At 30.8% G+C, this 19,348-nt stretch overlaps 3 protein-coding genes across 3 annotated transcripts; 1 reads left to right on the top strand and 2 right to left on the bottom strand.

Moving 5' to 3' along the window:
• Positions 1-4,210: 4,210 nt before the first annotated feature.
• LOC124940402 (probable E3 ubiquitin-protein ligase ARI1) lies at positions 4,211-6,230 on the bottom strand. Its single transcript, XM_047480917.1, has 6 exons — positions 6,204-6,230; positions 5,837-6,116; positions 5,272-5,752; positions 4,575-5,126; positions 4,379-4,497; positions 4,211-4,296 (listed from the first exon to the last, which is right to left on the bottom strand). Exons 2-5 carry the CDS (start codon positions 6,093-6,095, stop codon positions 4,395-4,397), a joined length of 1,395 nt encoding a protein of 464 aa, XP_047336873.1. The 5' UTR covers positions 6,096-6,116; positions 6,204-6,230; the 3' UTR covers positions 4,211-4,296; positions 4,379-4,394.
• Positions 6,231-10,985: 4,755 nt separating this feature from the next.
• Positions 10,986-15,573, top strand: LOC124938298 (protein RAE1-like). The gene is made up of 11 exons (XM_047478717.1): positions 10,986-11,199; positions 11,285-11,371; positions 11,455-11,532; positions 11,607-11,800; positions 12,018-12,159; positions 12,985-13,065; positions 13,603-13,731; positions 14,430-14,507; positions 14,678-14,749; positions 14,844-14,924; positions 15,075-15,573. Exons 1-11 carry the CDS (start codon positions 11,143-11,145, stop codon positions 15,123-15,125), a joined length of 1,050 nt encoding a protein of 349 aa, XP_047334673.1. The 5' UTR covers positions 10,986-11,142; the 3' UTR covers positions 15,126-15,573.
• A 28-nt stretch (positions 15,574-15,601) lies between these two features.
• LOC124938297 (protein DETOXIFICATION 33-like) lies at positions 15,602-19,170 on the bottom strand. The gene is made up of 8 exons (XM_047478716.1): positions 18,893-19,170; positions 17,391-17,586; positions 16,959-17,304; positions 16,784-16,870; positions 16,644-16,700; positions 16,336-16,574; positions 16,038-16,243; positions 15,602-15,967 (listed from the first exon to the last, which is right to left on the bottom strand). Exons 1-8 carry the CDS (start codon positions 19,148-19,150, stop codon positions 15,905-15,907), a joined length of 1,452 nt encoding a protein of 483 aa, XP_047334672.1. The 5' UTR covers positions 19,151-19,170; the 3' UTR covers positions 15,602-15,904.
• Between the last annotated feature and the right edge of the window lie 178 nt (positions 19,171-19,348).

Here is a 19,348-nt window from a genome sequence, read left to right as displayed (position 1 = left end):
TCCTTATAAACATCTCGTAGGATTCTAAACTCCACGGAATTTTGTAGGAGCTTGTTGTTGTTGTTGCACCACTCCTACTTCTTCTCCTCCTCGAATATGGAATCTCTGCTCACATAGATTTTCCCGCAAGCTAGATTAGGAAACTTGTGCGCCTTGCTTTCGTCTTTGAACTTCATATTTCCGGTCTCATCAAGCTCATTAAACTTCTCTCGATGGCCCGTCATATGGTTGCTTGCTCCATTGTCAAGGTACCACACATCAGTGTGATTACACTCATCGCCACTTGCGAGGAGTTTCTCCATGACTTTCTCTTCATTGAACAACACCACATCTGGTTCCTCCTTGGATGGTTCTTGCATGAACTCTTCAAGGTTTGTCTTCTTGTCTCCCTCAACAAACATTAATATTATCTCCTCGTCAAAGAAGCTAGTGAGGTTTGCATCATCGTCTTCGGGAAAAGCTTTCGTCACTACCTCAGCAAACATTAATGTTGGCTCCTCATCATAGAAGCTAGTGAGGTTTGCCTCATCGTCAAACATATTGTTAGGGCACTTAGACGCGTAGTGACCATACTTTTGACAAGCGTAACACTTCATTGTGCTCTTGTCTTTACGGGGCTTGGTGTCTTCTTCTTAAGGTGAGCTTTCTGCACGACCTTGTCCTTGACCTTTTCCACGACCTCGGTTATCTCCACCGTTGTCGTTGTGACTCGACGATCCAAAAGAAAAATCGGCTTCTTTGTTTTTCTTCATTCGTGACATCCATCCATCATGCGTGAGCAATAAATGCTCCTCCTCTTGGTCTCCGTAGCCGCGAAGTCTCTCCTTGTGGAATTTGAGACGACTAATGATCTCCTTGATGGTCATATTCTTGAGGTCACCAAACTGCTCGATTGCTGTAACGATCTGCATGTATGTTTGTGGTAAGGCTCTAAAGAAATTTTTGACGATGGAGATCTCCTCTACCTTCTCTTCCAACGAGCGAATACAAGTCACGATGGATGTCAATTTCATGGTGAAATCATCCACCAATTCCCCATTCTTTATGCGAATCGCCTCGAATTGTGTCTTTAAGGTTTGCACTTTTGCCTCCTTGACTCTCTCCACTCCAACATGCATTTTTTTTAGCGTCTCCCACTCTAGCTTGACAGAATCCTTCTCAGCCACCATGAGAAGGACGTCCTCAGGGAGTGCTTGATAAATGGTGGTGAAAGCCATTCTATCCATCCGTTCGTCGACATCTTCGAGCATCACGGCTTCTCACACTCCTTGTGCTTGTAAGTTTACCCGAATCTTTAATGACCACACCGAGTAGTTACTCTTTGTGAGTAACGGATAGGAGATCATCACATTCCCTTTTCTTCCAATCTTCATTGCCGCCGCATCTCTGGTTGATCTTGTCGACGACATGTTCTTCAATCTAGCTCTGATACCAAATGTTGACTTTAACTATTGGATCTTTCTAAGAACAACTATGAAGATATGAAACTCTAGAAAATAGATATTTGCTAAAGAGGAAAAAGTCTTAAGAATCTTAAGTATTGTATATTCAACTTTTACAAACAATCCTTATATATGAGTAATTAGCCTAGAAACCCTAAATTACTTATACATACATGCCCAAATCCATTAATATAAAAGACAATAAAGGCCTACAACTTTCAATTTTCTGACAATCAATGCTTAAACTCACACCTTAATAACAATTGATAATCGAGAGTTAGGAGAGAAGAGAAATAGAATCTTGATTTCAGAACTTACAATCGGACATATGAGATTATGGTGATGTAGAAGAAAATATGAATTGAAGAGAGAGAATAAGAACTAACCTGGATATTGAAATATTGGTTTAATGCGTCTCATTCCATAAGTTATATCTTGAGCCTCGTAATGTTGTAATCTCTTTTCTTGCCAAATTTTTCCGCCAAAACTAATTTATAACTGTCAACACCAACTTCTATTCATGTCTTTTATTCAACTACTAAATTACTGAAATTTAAAATGCATGCGTTAAAAAAAATATTTATAAAATAACTACCGAAAATTATTACACTCGTCAATTTATTCTAGGCTTACAATCCTAATTCTTATTTTCCTCCATAACAGTCTCCTATGAAAATATTAAAAAGAGTAGTAAGTTTCAGGACGATAACAAAAGAAAACTTGGGTTGAATGCGATATTCCGGTATAGTGAGAGTTGACGCTTAATATCATACTCAAATAACTGAGCCGAGTATAAAGTGTGACAAGATAAATATTCACAGATAACATACAGTTCGACACTTCGTCAAAGTTAGTACTAATTAACTTTTTAGAGCATTAGGAGTCATAAACGTTTTTGCTAGAAATATCATGGTGACTGAATTCTAATTAATTTGTTTATTATAGCCAGCTAAAAATTTTGCGTGCCTAATGAGTCACACAGTCACAAGTAATCGAATAATCAAGTTGAAATTGAAACCAGATTTAATTTTGAATTCGTTAATAAAAGTTATAAATATTATTAAATATTTATAAATTATTTAATAAATAAAATGTGAATTAGTTCTAATAGCTAGAAATACTATTGATGTATAAAAGAAGTTATATGACAATTTAATTGAATTTAAATAAAATATAATTAGATGTTTTATTATAATAACGAAATGAGAAAACCTTCTTTTATGCCTTTAAATCAATGCGTTTAAATGCATAGAATGTTCCTTTGTTTTATCGATCATTTAAAAAAAATTGTTTTTAGTTGTTTTGAATTGATCTTCATGTGGAGACACTGAAAATACGTTCGTTGAACTAGAAGATGAAGAGTCGTTCGAGTCATGATCGTCGCGTGTTTGTGAGATTTTTGAAGGAATTTTAGACACTCATTCTTGAAAAATCTAGGAAATCGTAAGGAGTCACGGTCGTCTTTAAAATCGTAAATGATTAACGAAATATCGTAATTCTCTAAACACTTCATTCATGTTTTTAAATAACTTATAAACTCTGAAACTTATGACGATCGTAGGCACATATTATAAGTTTTATAAAATTTTAAATATTAAATTATACAAATTTTATCATATATGTACGATATATTTAAAAAATCCCAACACAAATCCCATATAATAACAATTTTTTGGAAAATTGAAGAAACAAGTGAGACAGCAATTTTTCATGTTTGATATAAAATTTATTATCCACCATTTCTCATATTGTTTAGAAATCTTTGGTAAAGTGCAAGTTTTCAAGTGGGTATTGATGTCTTAAATTTGTAATGAGAATGATGATGGGTAAAGTTTGAATTGAGGTGCACTAATTTTATACTTTGCTTCTTAGATTATTTTTATTCAGGTTTTGAATAGAAGGAGGTGCAGAACAAATTGTGTGCATCTTTTTGCTCGGAGAAAATTAGTTTAGAGTCTTTTACAACCAATTGTTGTCTCTTTTTGTTCACATACTCTTGAAGATAGTCAAATATAAGGAAGGTGCTTACGACATGGAGAAACTCTCAACTATAGTGAGTTCGGAGAGACTTTTATAACAAAGGTAATTTTCGAAGCAATTTCTTAGGAGAGCTAATGAAGATAAAATGGCGGTAGAAATATAAACGGAAAGATTATGTGATTTACACTTGAAAAGAGACGAAACAATTTGGAGTTAACGGTTTCGAACAAGTGAAGTTTAATGTGAAGACGAACCATAATCCGATCATCAAAAGAAAAAGAAATTGGAGCTTAATTACGAGAAAAAAGGTAGAGACAAACCATAATTCGATAAAAAAAAAAAAAAAGCAATGATGTAATTTTGTGAACAGGAAAGATCAAATATATGTTGAGACTATTATTTGTTGAGAGTTTATGTTTTTAATGAATTGATTAGATTGAAGGTACTTTTATAAACACAGATGAAATGAAGTAACATATATTTTATTTTAAGACATTAGTAGAGTTGAATTATTAGAGAGACAAAATTGAAGAATAAGAAAGAAATTATAAAAAAGAAGAAAAGAGGTGTTATCTTTTAATTTTAGGAATTAGATTTTTATTTTGTTTTTAATAAATACTTTTTTAATAATTAAATGAAATATTATTTAGTAAGTTATTAAAAAAATAATTTATTTTTATTTAATACTTTTAGCATTTTTGTTGATGAATGAAGGGATTGAAATTGCAAATATTTTTAAATATAAATGACATATAAGGAAATAAACCTTAATTTGCTAAAATCTGTATATCTGGTATTACATAGTAATATAAACTTTAAACATTTCATTTCATTGAAAACCATAAATTTACCAATGGCAGTAATAAGTTATAATCTGCAATGGGAGAAAACAGTAGTAAGTAGATGGTGATAAACAAATAATTAAGAAAGAAGAAATAATTAATAATTAAACTTACCAATTTATTTTATTTTCTAAGATAGCTCTGAAGCTTTCACAATTCCATTTGATATATAAGGTGCTATGGCATGATTCTGTGGAAGAATTCCTAGCAATTCATTCTCCACAAATTTATAACTGCAAAAATAATGGTAAGAAAAATTAACCAATCTTAATAATAAAATTTTAAGGGTGTTTAGAATTTGAACACTTACATGCTTTTGCAAAGCTCATCTGTAACACTAGAGAGAGCAATAATACCCAATCTCGTCTCATCAAACGGATGCGTAAGATCGTCGAATGGTTGTTCCAATCCCATGGATAGTTTCTCGACTTTTTCCTCGAGCTGTTGCTGCAAATCCTCGAACAAATTATGCTTGATCTTCTTTTCTTTAGGTGTGATTTGTTTTTCAATTAGTTCATCTTCGCCAAACATATAAAATGCTAGAGGGTATGTATAACAGAGCACTTTTCTTGATTTGAAGAGTCTGCTTAGACCAACAAATACCCATTTGTAATTTTCACTTGCCCAGCCTTCCCTTTCTTCCAAGTTCTTTACTCTTTCTATTAGCTTCTCCTTCAGCAAAGATTCGGCCATCAAAGAGTTCTTTTGTGCTTTGTGATGATTAAAGTAGTGGATGTAACGTTTGAGTTGTGTCTTGGACATTTCGAGATTCTTTACTTGATTTTCTGTGTATTGCCCGCAGCTATGACCTGCTATACTATCCCATGTGTGTTGACTACCTGTTGCTCCACCGCACTTCCAACTGAAAACAAATAAACATGTGATCTCATATGGGTATTATGTATGGCTTTCAATTGAAACAACATTTATGTATTTGAATCCAAAAACAGAAAGCAGCTATATATGTAGGAAACAATTATTAGAACTTAGAAGATGAGAATTGTTACCAAAAGTATTGTCTACATATGCATCGAACTAGATTGCATCCACCATTTTTCTCGACTGACTTCTGACAAGAAGGGCAGAGCTTGGTATTAACATTCATCCAGTTCACTGTCTCGGATTCATCAGAACACTTCTTGAGCCATAGTCCCCATATGAAACACGAACAAGGAGAATGTGTTTCAGACAAACAGTTGAAACAAAATTGCTGACCACAAGCACATTCAACCTCACAATATTGATCTTCTTCAACGCAAATTGCATTACCACAATGAGGTGCACTAGGGCACCATTTCACTCTATCATTATCGTCAATATAAGATTGAAAGAGAAAACTGTCAAATTTTTCTGCTAGATCAGGACGCCTCGCACTAACAAGTTGCCTAACTTTTGCTTCATCACAAACTGTACAGCACTTATAACTCATGCAGCTAATACGCCTACTCTCACCCTCGTTTATCTTCACAATGAAGTGTTCTGTCCAACCTAATTAACAAAGTTTCCCTAATTAAACCATCATAAACTACTTAATAACCAAGAAATTTCACCAATTTAAAGCATCCCACTTACAGTTATTGCAGAAACAATGACCACAATCCATCGTTGTCGTCTCGAGAACAGGCTCATTCTCCATGCATATTTCACACAACACCAAAGACAAAGGATCCCGTGAAGATTCTCCATCAGAACCACCTATCACAAGTCCAACTTCCTTATACAACTGATCTGTCCCTTTCTCAACAAATACAGCTAATAGCTTATCAACATTCCATCTAAATTCAATGAGTAATGTTCTAGCATGATGTTCCTTCAAATAGAACAAGTCCATCACCTTTCGCAAATCAGCTTCCTACAAAACCACAACACAGAATGCCAGAATGTAACATGAACAAGAAAGAATCAAAACCCTAATACATCTATCTATCTAACAACTAACCTGTGCAACCAAAAGAGACGCTTCCGTGATTACCTACAAAAAGTTCCATCATCACGATTCATGAGATTCATAATTCATAATTCATGATTACTTGAATATTATATATTAATTGCATGCGATTGATTCGAAAAAAGGAAAACAAAATTAAACTAGTCATTATAATCTAAATATTTTTCAAAAAAGTTTAATCAACCAACCTACCCTGCTCGAGGCACCTCTCTTCATTACAGATTCAATCTCGTCGACTTCTTCAAAACAATCCTCATCGTTGTAGTATTCATCCGGATCGTACTGTTCATCGCCGCTGCTACCATCATAATCCTCCATTGCGATTTGCGTAAAAAGCTTCTTTACTCTTATCAACAAAGAACTGCACAATTATCGCAACTGTAAATACAAACGCTATCATGAAATCTTGTAATCAAAATAGATATATAATCAAAGAACATCAAAAGAAGATCATTATACCAAAATCGGAATGGAAATTCAGTGATGAAGAAGAAGAGGAGAGAAGGACGGAACTACTAAAACGGCAAGGGTTTAACAATAATTCATTCATGGGTAGAAACCATGCTTTTTATAGGGGGAAATTGATTAAATTAAATTAAATAAATAATTATACAATGAAATATATTTTATTTCCATATTAGCCATAATCTACTATATATTATGGAATCTTCTTAGCTATTTTTCTCTCTATATATTTCTTAATTATATATTTTTAGAATTTAATTCCTTAAATAAAATCATTATATTACAATCAAGTGATCTAAGTATTTTTTTTTCACTTTTTTTTGTTTTAACAAAAGTATAAAATAATATTTTATAGTTTGACTCTTTGAAGTATTACGCAATCTCAACTGTTACGCGAAAAAACCGGGTTTTCTTTTGAAAATAATATTTTAAAAGACGTTACATTAATTAATGTTTATAGTCTATAGATAATGAACGCGTGTGAGTGATGGAATAAAGAAGACGAGAAGATATTTGAATCAATTTTAAAAAATAGAAAAGTAATAAGATCAACATGCATCCAAGTAAAAGAAATACACTTTTAAATAAATAAATATATTACTGTAAATGTTATTGATTCAAGAATTTATATCAATTTTATTTTACTTTTTTTAAAGATTTAATCAAAATTTGATAAGGGAAACTCAAGTATTGATTTTAATAGAAGAATGATATTATCTCTGGAAACTTAAAATTTTGTTGTGCTGGTCTTAGAGGAATGTGTTGTGCTGGTCTAGAGGAAGTAGACGATGAGAGGAGTTTACGAATTGATTCGCGATTTTAATAGTACTTGTGAGATGAAAATGAGTTGAAATAGAAAGTAAAAAGATTTGTTTGTACAAATGTTCGTAGTTTATTGACTGTTCAGACAACGAGTCTGCCATAGCCCGAGCTTGCTTGGCTCCTCCCGATCAGACCTGGTTTATCAAGTTGATTTTTTTAGATATTTTAAAAGAAAATTTAAAAATTATTCCCAACTTCTTTCGAGAAATAGACAATGAAAGTAAGACCATTTTAAACAAATAATTCAAAATTTAAAAAATGGCCTATCCAAAATCAAAGATTGCATAGACTAAAATCCTAACTCGATTGCAAATTATCTAGATTTCTCAACACACAAATCAAGCTCTACCTCAGTACTTTCTTCATCTTATTTGCGACATGAATTCTCAATAACGCAACTTCACTTACATTTTACCTCAAGTCAGGAAATTCGTAAACAATATTTTATTCGATTTTATGAAGCTTTCTTATTCAATAATCAAAGGCATCAACTGCCTCAATTTGCTCTCATTGTCTTTGTAAGATTCAATTTTCAACCAGAAATTTGCGAAGTTGCGTTAACCTTGAGTCACGAAATTTGAAGACTAGACTTTCCTCAACCTTGGCCATCTTTCTTCTTCAAGAAATAGAGGATATCACCGATTCTAAGCCGTCGTATTTAGTTGGTCTTGCTTCTTAGATTGGTTGGAAATAATTATGTGATTTGGTATAATCCATGATTAATTGCTATGCATTATTTGAATTCATTCATTAATTTGTGATGTTGAAGTATGATTATTTTGTTGAGCTGATATGATTTACATCACCTAGTTATTCTTATTCTTAGTTACATTATTTATTTTATATTGACCATACAATATGATCTCAATAATTTATTGACACTATTCATTATAATATTTAGTAAGTGCATATTTGATTATGATATATATATATATATATATTATATGATTGAATTAGTAATCTAAAGAAGATTTTAGTTTGAATTTATAGTTTGATTTTAGATTAAATTAGGACTAATAGGGGAAAATGGATATTTATGGATTAAATTAAATAACTAAATAAATAATTATACTATTGTTTCATTATATATATATATATATATATATATATATATATATATATATATATATATATATATATATATATATATATATATATATATATATATATTATATTCTTACTCTACTTTAAGGTAGCGTTTGGTAGGTGGTACAAATTATATAGGGTATAAGTTGTATAGAGGTATAAATTGTAACTATGTATAAATAATATAGGGTAGTATAAGTTGTATAGGTTATTGATGTTTGGTAAGAATTATAAAAAAATGGTATAAATTGTATATGGTTTATAATTTTGTGTTTGGTATAAGAATGTAGTATAAGTTGTATAAATAATAAATATTAATTAAAAATTATTATTAATATTATTATTTTATTTAATTATTTATATTATAAATAATATTGTTTATTATTATAAATTATTGTTGTGTGATTATTTAATAATTATGTAATTTATTTAAAATATAAAAAATTAATTATAATATAAACGATAAATTATGTTTATTTAATTTAAATATTATTAATAATTTTAATAAAATAAACTAAAATAAAAATATTATTTATAATATAAGTAAATATAGAAAATAATAATTAATAAAATTATCGTTATAAAAATAAATAAATATTTTTTAATTAAAATATTGACTATTTAAAAAAATATATATATTAAAAATGATTATATATAATAATAATAATATTAAAACTAAATAAAATATTTAATATATTATACAATAATAGGTTATATATAATATTAATAAAAGATATAATAAAAAATTAAAAATTAAACTATATAAGAATAGTGTTGTATCTAGGGGACTATTTACTATTTTATACCAGATATGAGGTATAAATTATATAGGGGTATAATTTATACCAACAGTAAAAAGATAAAAGAACACCGTATTAAAACACTATTGGTATAGTTTATACTATACCAATAGTGTAGTACCCCTCTATACTTTTAACTAAACATACCCTAACAAAAGTAAGTTGAACTTTTTTTTAAAAACATTACGCAATCTCCACTATACCCGAGAAGAACAGTTTTTGTTTTGAGAATAATTTGACAAAATGAAGTAGGTACTTCTCAATTAAGGTTTTCGGAGAATCAAAATATATACTTTCAATAAGATTAACTAAATTCAAACAAAAACAAATATACTTTCAATAAAAATATAAACCAATTCAAGAATTTTGTATCAATTTAATCTTTTTCTTCAAAATTTAATCAAAGTTTGATAAGTGAAAACTCTCAAAAATGTTTTTAAAAGAAACTGGAAATGTAAAATTTGATAGACATAATTTATCTACTGAAAATTATAAGTTATTCACATTTGAGAACCAGGAGGAATACCCTGTTTACTCATATAGACTAAAACCCTAACTCATTTCCAATTTTATATTAAGACTTATCTCCAACCACAAATCAAGCCCTACAATAGTTTATTCATCTTATTTGCAGCCTAAATTCTCAAGAATTCAACTCGAGTACACTCTACCTCAATTCATGAATTTCGTAGACAATATTTTATTTGATCTTATGAAGCTTTCTTATTCAATAATCAATGGACATCAACCGTCTCAATTTGCTACCATTGTCGCTGTTAGATTCAATTTTCAACCGAAAATTTGCGAAGACATAACTCAATGCAAGAGCCACCTCGAGTCACAAAATTCTCTCCTCAACCTTGCCATCTTTCTTCTTCAAGAAATAGATTACATAGATTGCCGCTTCTAAGTCTTTGTTTTTTTTTTGTTGGTCTCACTTCTTAGATTGGTTGGAAATTATGTGATTTGGTATAATCCATTATTAATTGCTATACATTATTTGAATTATATTAATGTCTAAATTGTTACAATCAAGGACAATAGCCATAATGTTGTATAAATACACAAAAATAAATTAATAATGATTAGAGTGAGCTACCTCTATACAATTGATTTTACGTGTAATATTAATTTTTTTTTTTATATTTGATGTAAACTTGTGTATTTTGGATAAGAACGTACATATTTTTTAAATTATCCACATTTATTATTACATTTTAGAAATAATGATCTGTGTGTTAAGAATTTTGTAGGTGTAGTTGATTGAGAACAAAATAAAATATTATGAATCATATTTATTTCATATGTTTTTTTTCATTTTATTTTAATACATTAGACTTCTTATATTATAAATAGAATTTAATATAATCAAAATATTATTCTCTTATATAATATATAATATAATATAAAAAAATAATATATATATATATATTATATAAAAAAAATATATTTTGTCTATATTAAATTCTATTTTAACTCAAATAATATATATTATATTATATTATTATATTATTATATTATTATATATATATATATATATATATATATATATATATATATATATATATGCGTCTCTTTCGTTTTTGAAATCTGTAATATTGTGAAAAGGACATTCATCGTCAGAAGGTTTCAAAGCTCTTGCCTTTAACCAATCTACGTTCTAGGGCTTTTGCCGCCTTTCTTTAGGAACCCTAGAATCTTCTTACTTGTATTAGTTCTAATCCACTTTGAATCTACAAACAATAATCCCTTCTCCAATGTCTACATTTGGTGCTGCCCCCGCTGCGAACACGAATCCTAACAAGTCCACCGAGGTAAAATCATCTAACTTGAGACTACAATGATGATTAGATGATACTCGTTGCGCTAATCGCTCTACATTTTATAAAATTCTTGTAGGTGGCACAGCCTCCAGGTGATTCTGTATCAAGTCTTTGTTTCAGTCCTAAGGCAAATTTTCTCGTTGCTAGCTCTTGGGATAATCAGGTTAGTTGTTGTCTTGAAGAATTACTGATGAGAAATCTCTAATTTCAGTACTAACATATGGCAATGACTTTACTTGTGAATAGGTGCGATGTTGGGAGATAACGAAGACAGGGAACACACTTGGAAGCGTGCCTAAGGCATCAATATCACATGATCAACCGGTATTGTATCATTTTTTATGCCCATTTTTTCAATTTGAGTTTGTAATCTCAAAAATGTTGTTTTCTTTTTGCAGGTACTCTGCTCAACTTGGAAGGATGATGGAACTACTGTTTTCTCAGGAGGATGTGATAAACAAGTTAAAATGTGGCCCCTTCTTTCTGGAGGACAACCGGTAACAGTGGCCATGCATGATGCACCTGTTAAAGAAGTTGCTTGGATCCCAGAAATGAGCATGTTAGTTACCGGAAGTTTTGATAAAACTGTCAAGTAAGGAAAAATCTCATGTTTTTGTTATTTGTGCTCCTGCATTTCATTGTCATAGATGCTATCTATATATGCATCAAAAGAGTTCAAGAAAATCCTATAGAATATAAGAAAGATAGTATTTGGAGTAAATCTGTAAAATTGATAACTCCTTTGGGGTCAATTGACGGTATCCATGTTAAAGGCCTCATATAGTTTCCTGACCATTTTTTCTCTCCAGGTATTGGGATTTGAGACAATCAACTCCAGTTCATACCCAGCAACTTCCAGAACGCTGCTATACTCTTTCTGTGAGGCACCCACTCATGGTTGTTGGCACTGCAGATAGGAACATCATTGTTTTCAATTTGCAGAATCCTCAGGTATTTGATACATAGTGATCTAGATTTAGATGAGAAATAGAGTTGAATTTATAGAAATAATTTAGAAGAGCAAGCCCGAACTGCTAGGGTTGAGATACAATCATGAGATGAGAAGAAAGGGAGATATAAAACGCTATAAGAGTATTCAACTTAATTCTTACTTAGCTTCAACATAACAACCACTAGTCTATTTATACTATTCTATTAGTAGTTGTTACTAACCACTACTTCAGACATAGGGCATTGCCCTATCCCTTTCCCTCAATATCAGTTTTCTTTTAGTGTTGATGTGGTTAGATTAGTGTTTGATACACAGTTGTATAGTGAAGCTTAAGGTGTTCGACCTTTTTTTTCAGTTATTTGATCTTGTTGTAGCAATGTTAAGAATGACAGCGTTGATTTGAGAAATCCTAGAATTCCACACTTTCAGAATTTTCAGTTACTGTTATCTGAACATCTTAGATGAATTAATTTTTATATTATTGTGTATTTGAGAGAAATTAATCATCATAAAAACACAATTTGAACCAAGCTTTCTTACTCTTTCTAGTTGAAGCGTTAGAATATAAATCAAGCTTTCTTAATCTTTCCCTTCTCTTTTGTGTGGCATACTTTGCCCCGTTCCCCTGGTTTTGAGTATATTCACTCTAGTTGCAGATTGCCTTTGTGTTGTACTGATATTTCTATGAAGGTTCTTGATTTATTGTCTATTTGAATAACATGTTTCCAATGATTTTACTTATTAATATGACATGTAACAGAGTGTGCTGCAAAGTTCAGCTTTTATTATTATTTTTTCTTAAATATGACTATATTGTGTGACAGACTGAATTTAAGAGAATTGTTTCGCCCCTGAAGTATCAGACTAGGTGTGTTGCTGCATTTCCTGATCAGCAAGGCTTCCTGGTTTGTATTTGCTCCTTATTTCATATCAACATTCTTTCTTTTCATCTGTAGACACTTATATGTTCTTTTCCCTTCTATTACAACTCTTGCTGGTGAAAAAGAAAGCTTAGTTCTCTTGAATCATATTATCAACTTCGAATGAAAGATATCTTTCTTCAATGAAGTTTACGAATTTAACTTGATTGTATAATGTATACAATGTCCATGTGATGTCTGATAAGAGTAGTCCATTCTTTGGGACTAGTTATCTTTCCCCTTCCTCCATCCATCTCTTGTGATACTTAGTAGAATGATATGATAGGGCAGTTTTCTATCTATGTCTTGCCAATGCATGTGAATAACAATAAACACCTAACTTATTCTACCTATGTTTGGTGTAATATGGTTTGACTCTTCAGTGATTCATTTTATGGAATCTATTTACTTTTATGCTTCTTTAATCTCTGAAGAAATGATTTTGACCTGTCCATAGTAATGTTATGAGTTTTTTGAAGATTGTTGTGATTTACCAATTACATATCTTGCATGTTTTGCTAGGTTGGTTCCATTGAAGGAAGAGTGGGTGTACATCATCTCGATGATGCACAACAAAGTAAAAACTTTACTTTCAAATGCCACAGAGAGGGGAGTGATATCTATGCTGTCAATGCGTTGAACTTCCACCCTGTAATGCTCGATTCTATACACCTACTATTTTTCCTGCTTGAATTTTACTAAAATCTACACTCAAATGTTTCTTTGTTATTATATTTTCTCATCTACAATAATTGACAAGTCTTGTATTCTTTCCATAACACCTGCTTTGGCATTCATTTGTTCATTATGTTGTTTGAGTGTACTTGCAAGCAGAATTTAGATACTGCTAATGGATTGTTTTATCATTCTTGAACATCTTTTTTGGCTAATGTCTTGTCATTACTGAAATTTGAATGTAAATGATAAACCCATTTCTAACATGGAGCATTTATTAACTAGTGATGCTTGAATTTGAATTGAAATGAATTTGAGATATCTCATAACTTTATTTTATGTTTAGCATATTACTCTAGAGGTTAGTTAGGATATTGATTTTCGATAGGTCCTATAAGGTTATCATACACACGGTTTTGTGAATATATACTTTCAAGATAACTATTGATTAATTTGACACTGTATTTTCTTGTATTATTAGCAATTGCATAAAATATCATCTGGCAACTGTTAAATAATGTTCATTCCTTAACAGATTTCTCCTGTTAGATTTATAATTTGATTGTAAACTGCCTTTGGAATATATAATAATATACCAGTAACAGTTCATTGCATTGACTTTGCAAGGTCTTTATACGAAATGAAGCACAATTACTAATTATCTCTTGTAATAGGTTCATCAAACATTTGCAACTGCTGGATCTGATGGTGCATTTAACTTTTGGGACAAAGACAGCAAACAGAGACTTAAGGTATTCCTGCAATAGTGCTTATTGAAATCTGATACTAATCTTATTATTTTAAATGTTTTGCTTTTGTGCTGTTTATACAATAAACAGAAGATTTAACTCCACATAAAAATTAAATATTGTGGTGTTTCCATATTATAATATTACACTTTTGTTTTTCTTACCTATGGTAGGCTATGGCGAGGTGCAGTCAACCTATTACATCCAGTGCTTTCAACAATGATGGTTCAATATACGCCTACTCGGTATAGTCTTCTGATAGCTTTTCCTTTGTTCTATTCAATCCTAGGGTCCTTTTAAACCAAACGAATAATGATCCTCACAAAATGTTGGTTGCAGGTTTGTTATGATTGGAGTAAGGGTGCAGAAAAACATAATCCCTCAACTTCAAAGACATCTATTTTCCTACACTTACCTCAGGTAAATAATTAATATGCCTTAGGGCTTGTTTGATGTGATACATTTTTTGTTTTGTTTTGTTTTGTTTTTTTGACTGTGACATTATATATTAGTTTTATATATGGAATTTAAATTGTAATCAAACGCAATGAACGGTTTGTTGTTGAACAGGATGCTGAGGTGAAACCAAAGCCCAAGAGTGGAGTCAGTGGTAGAAGATAACTTGGACATTTTTTTGGTTGTTAATACAACAGATGACATTGATATTCCTTGTTTCATTTTTTGTTTTCGAATTTTCTTAGGGATACATTCTATATAGTATTAATTAGAAAGAAAAAGAAATCAGTCTTGACCTGTGATGGTTTCTCTTTCAGACATATCCGAAGATCTGATTTTAGGTGGTGTTTTCATTGATCTTTTGGCTTCTTCAGAGAACCTCGATTTTTATTCAGATTTATTGCGATTTTGTTGTGGGATTTTGGATACATCTTCTTAGCCATCAAAACCGAGAAAATTATCATTGGTTCATAGATAGTTGCTGCATGGGTTGCAGTATTGTTTGTTTCAAGCATTATGTTGTTATTGTTCAATTTGTATTATTTTGGATGTCACATGGGTTTATAATTCATCTGTCTAGTCAGATACATTATCAATTAGTTCCATTAATGAATCTTCTCATACCATTCATATGAAACACTTTGTAGCATCTCAAATTTGTGACTTATTTTGGTGATAGAAGTACATCATTACAGCAAACTGCAGATAGAGGCATAAATGTAGCCACTAAACCTAATAAATTACTGCAAAATCCATAATCTAGTCTCTACACTTATTACCTTAAACCAACAAAAACCCAACAATTTTTTTGTTCTTTTACTTTATAATCTCCAACAATGTTGTTCACACTTAATTTGTTCATCATCCCTCAATAATTCATCCATGGAACAACTCTTTTCACCCTTCCTCATCAATCAATCTCCTTCCTAATAAAAAGGGAACAATCATTCTTCCGGGATCACAGATGAACCTCCCCATTTCTGCACTCGACTTTCCGCTTCTTTTGCCTGAAAAAAAAGTCAATCGTGAGAACGGTTCATTAGTCTCGCCAACGAAATAAAATCAGAAGAATCGAACCTCTTTTATCCAGTTTCTCGAGGATGTAACCCAAATCAATATACTAGTTTGCAGGACAACCCCTACAAGCATTCCTGCCCAAATTCCCTCAGGTCCAAGATTAAGAGTAAATCCTAGTAATATAGCGGCAGGCAATCCAACAATATAATAGCTGCCAATATTAATATAAGCAACTAAAGCTTGCCATCCAGCACCAACAGCAACACCTTAAACAATTGTGAAAACAAGGAAATGGTTAAAATTTTCAAATTCATAATCCTACTTTTGTGTAAACATAGCCCAAAAAAAATCAGCTAACCTGATAAAACTGGTTGAAGCCCATTTAAGAGAACTGTGAAAGCAAGCATGATGGCTACTTTGCTAGTCTCTTTAGCCACTGCATCACTGTTAGTGAAGAGATAAGGGAAATATTCTCTAGTGGCTAACACGACCGCGAAACATATCACACCTATGACCATACAAGTTACAGAAACCACCCAAACCGCCAGTTTCGCCAATTTTGCATTTCCTGCTCCAAGCTCGTTCGATACTCTCACGCTTGAAAAAGAGAAAAATACTCAATTTACCTTCTGAATAGTAATGTTTAACTTGAGAAGATTTGCATACCTTATGGCAGCATTAAATCCTAATGCTATCATAACATCCCATCCTTGAATATTCAAGCTGCACAAATATAACTTGTTGTTCAATATCAAAATTTTGTGATTGATTGAATAGAAACAGAAAATTAAGTAGGAGAATCAAACCAAATGGAGACTGCATCAACAGGAATCAATGGATTCTTCAGATGTCCAGTAATCACAATGATGAGCATCAAGTACCAGAATTCCAAGCTAGCCAATATAAAATTACCCATTGAGATTCAATTCAATTCAATTCAGTTCTTAGTAAAACCAAACAAAGGAAGACAATTTAACATACCATAACATGACAGCAGATGCAAGAGAAAGCTTGATAAATCCCCAAAGATCAGAAAAAGCTAGCCAAGAAAAGCCAGACCATGCACCATCTGATTTAGTGTAGAAGATATAACCAAGCTGACCAATGACAATAAGCCACCATGAGGTATTAAGTGTAATAGCAGCTCCTACTAAACCCCAACCCAACTTGAGAATGAGTAACCATGAAAAGAAAGCATGGAAAATCAGAACAGCAAACGAAATCCATGCCATAACTGACACCTTCCTCTGAGCCTGCAAGAACTTTTGTATTGGGAAGTTCAAAGCATAAGCAAACAGCTGAGGCAACATCCATAGTGCAAATTTCCCTAAAATTCAAAACTTTTAATTGGATGATATCTGATCATTTAAGCTAATTAATTGATTTGAAATTGAAACAAAACAAAACACATACCTGCAACAGCAGAGATTTCCTCTGTCTCTCCAACTAACAATAGAATTGGAGTTGCGAAAACGTAGACTACAGATAGAATGCAAGCTGTGGTTAACAAGATGACCCATGATCTCTGCATATAAATACCAAGCATCCTAATTTGTCCTGCACCAAATGCTTGCCCACATAATGTTTCCAGTGCACTTCCCATTCCCAACTTTAAGACAAAAATAGAATATCAGTAAAGTTATAGATACTTTTTATCCCTAAATAGAAACTCTAGGGTTTTGTTTCATGCTTATTTCATATGTAAAATGCACAAATTCTGCATTTGTCCCTTTTGAGCCCTAATTAGTACAAATGACAATAGAGAAACAAGTTACCCAAAAAACAGTTTCAAATATGGAAACCCTAAAATAAGTCAATGTCAAGTTACCCTAAAACAGTTTCAAATATGGGATCTGTTTTTTATTTATTTAGAAATTGAAGAAGCTATATAAGGGTTTTGATTATTTGTTTTTCATAAATTTTCTCACAATTACATTATTATTATTATTATAATTATAACTATTAAATCACTAATTTCATTTATTAAAATATATTAACTTTCACTTATTTTAATTTAGCTAATAATTTAGTATTTAAAAAAAAAAGTATAATTAAACACAATTTTTTCTACGAAACTTCATATTTTTTCTTTTCTGTCACTACTATTTTTAATATATTTATTTATTTATTTTCTCTCTTCTTTTTTATTTTTAATTATTTATATTTTATTATTATTATAATAATAATTTTAAACATTTTTTTTCACACAAAATATTTATCTAAAAACACAAATTTAAACTTAAAAGATATATTTTTTTTAACAATATTATATATTTTTTAGTTCTATAATTATTAAAAATGATTAATAGATTAAAATATATTTAAAAAAATTAGAGTAATTAATATTAAAAAAATATATATTACTATAAATATAATAAATAAGTTTGACTCATAATCTTAACATTAAATAAGCTTGAGTATAAACTAATCATACTTTTATTAAATAAGGTTTTTCTAGAGTAAGTTTGATGTGAGATATTTTTTTTTTTAAGATTTTACTTAAAAATTTATAATCTATTTCTCTATCACACCATTTTCATTAAAACTATCCAATCACTCACTTTCATTACTTAAATATTCATACTTTATTTTTATTAAATTTAAATTTTAAATACAAATAATTAAACCAATTCAAAATCTAAATAACATATATACATTTTATCAAACAAGTTTTTTTTAACTCTAAAAAAAAGATCAATTGACTTCAATCTATTGTCTTTCTAAACATTAAATTCATTAAATACCAAAATATCTCTAATATACTTGTATTAAATAAGCCTCTTTATTGTAGATTTTACCCAAAAAAATACTTGGAACTTGTTTAATTAATGTTGGATTGGTTATATATATAAGATTTAATGTTATTTTCAAAAAAAAATAGTAGATCTAGAAGGAAGGAAAATGATTAAATGTACCATGAAGCCAAAAGCAAAACCGGCGACGACGGAGTTTTCAACGGCGACGGCGGCGAGATCAACTTCATCAACCAGACCGGTAAATGTCTGTGTAAGAGCTCCAAGTGAATACTGACATAAAGCAGTGAAGATAGCCGGTCCGGCTATCTTCCATAACCGGTTCGATTCCTCACAAAAATCATTCCAAATAGACTTATACTTATTCTCCACATGACCACTAACATCAGTTAACAAAAGCGGCGTCGTTTCAGGCTCCATTTCTAGGGTTTAATGTTTAGTTTTGGGTACATGGAGGTCTGATTTTAGGGTGTTGTATTTATGGATAGAAAATGCAACGGCTATTCATCTTCAAGATGATTAGGAAAAGGTAGGTGGTGTAGACAAAGGTCTCTTTTGAAAGTTAGTTGCATTTTAAAAAAGATTTTTATCAATTTTGTTGGTTCAAATAGCTAGATT

Source organism: Impatiens glandulifera, chromosome 5, assembly GCF_907164915.1.
Source record: "Impatiens glandulifera chromosome 5, dImpGla2.1, whole genome shotgun sequence".
Classification (NCBI taxonomy): domain Eukaryota; kingdom Viridiplantae; phylum Streptophyta; class Magnoliopsida; order Ericales; family Balsaminaceae; genus Impatiens; species Impatiens glandulifera.
Note: the sequence above shows the minus strand (reverse complement) of the source record. Positions and strands in the feature narration are given on the sequence as shown.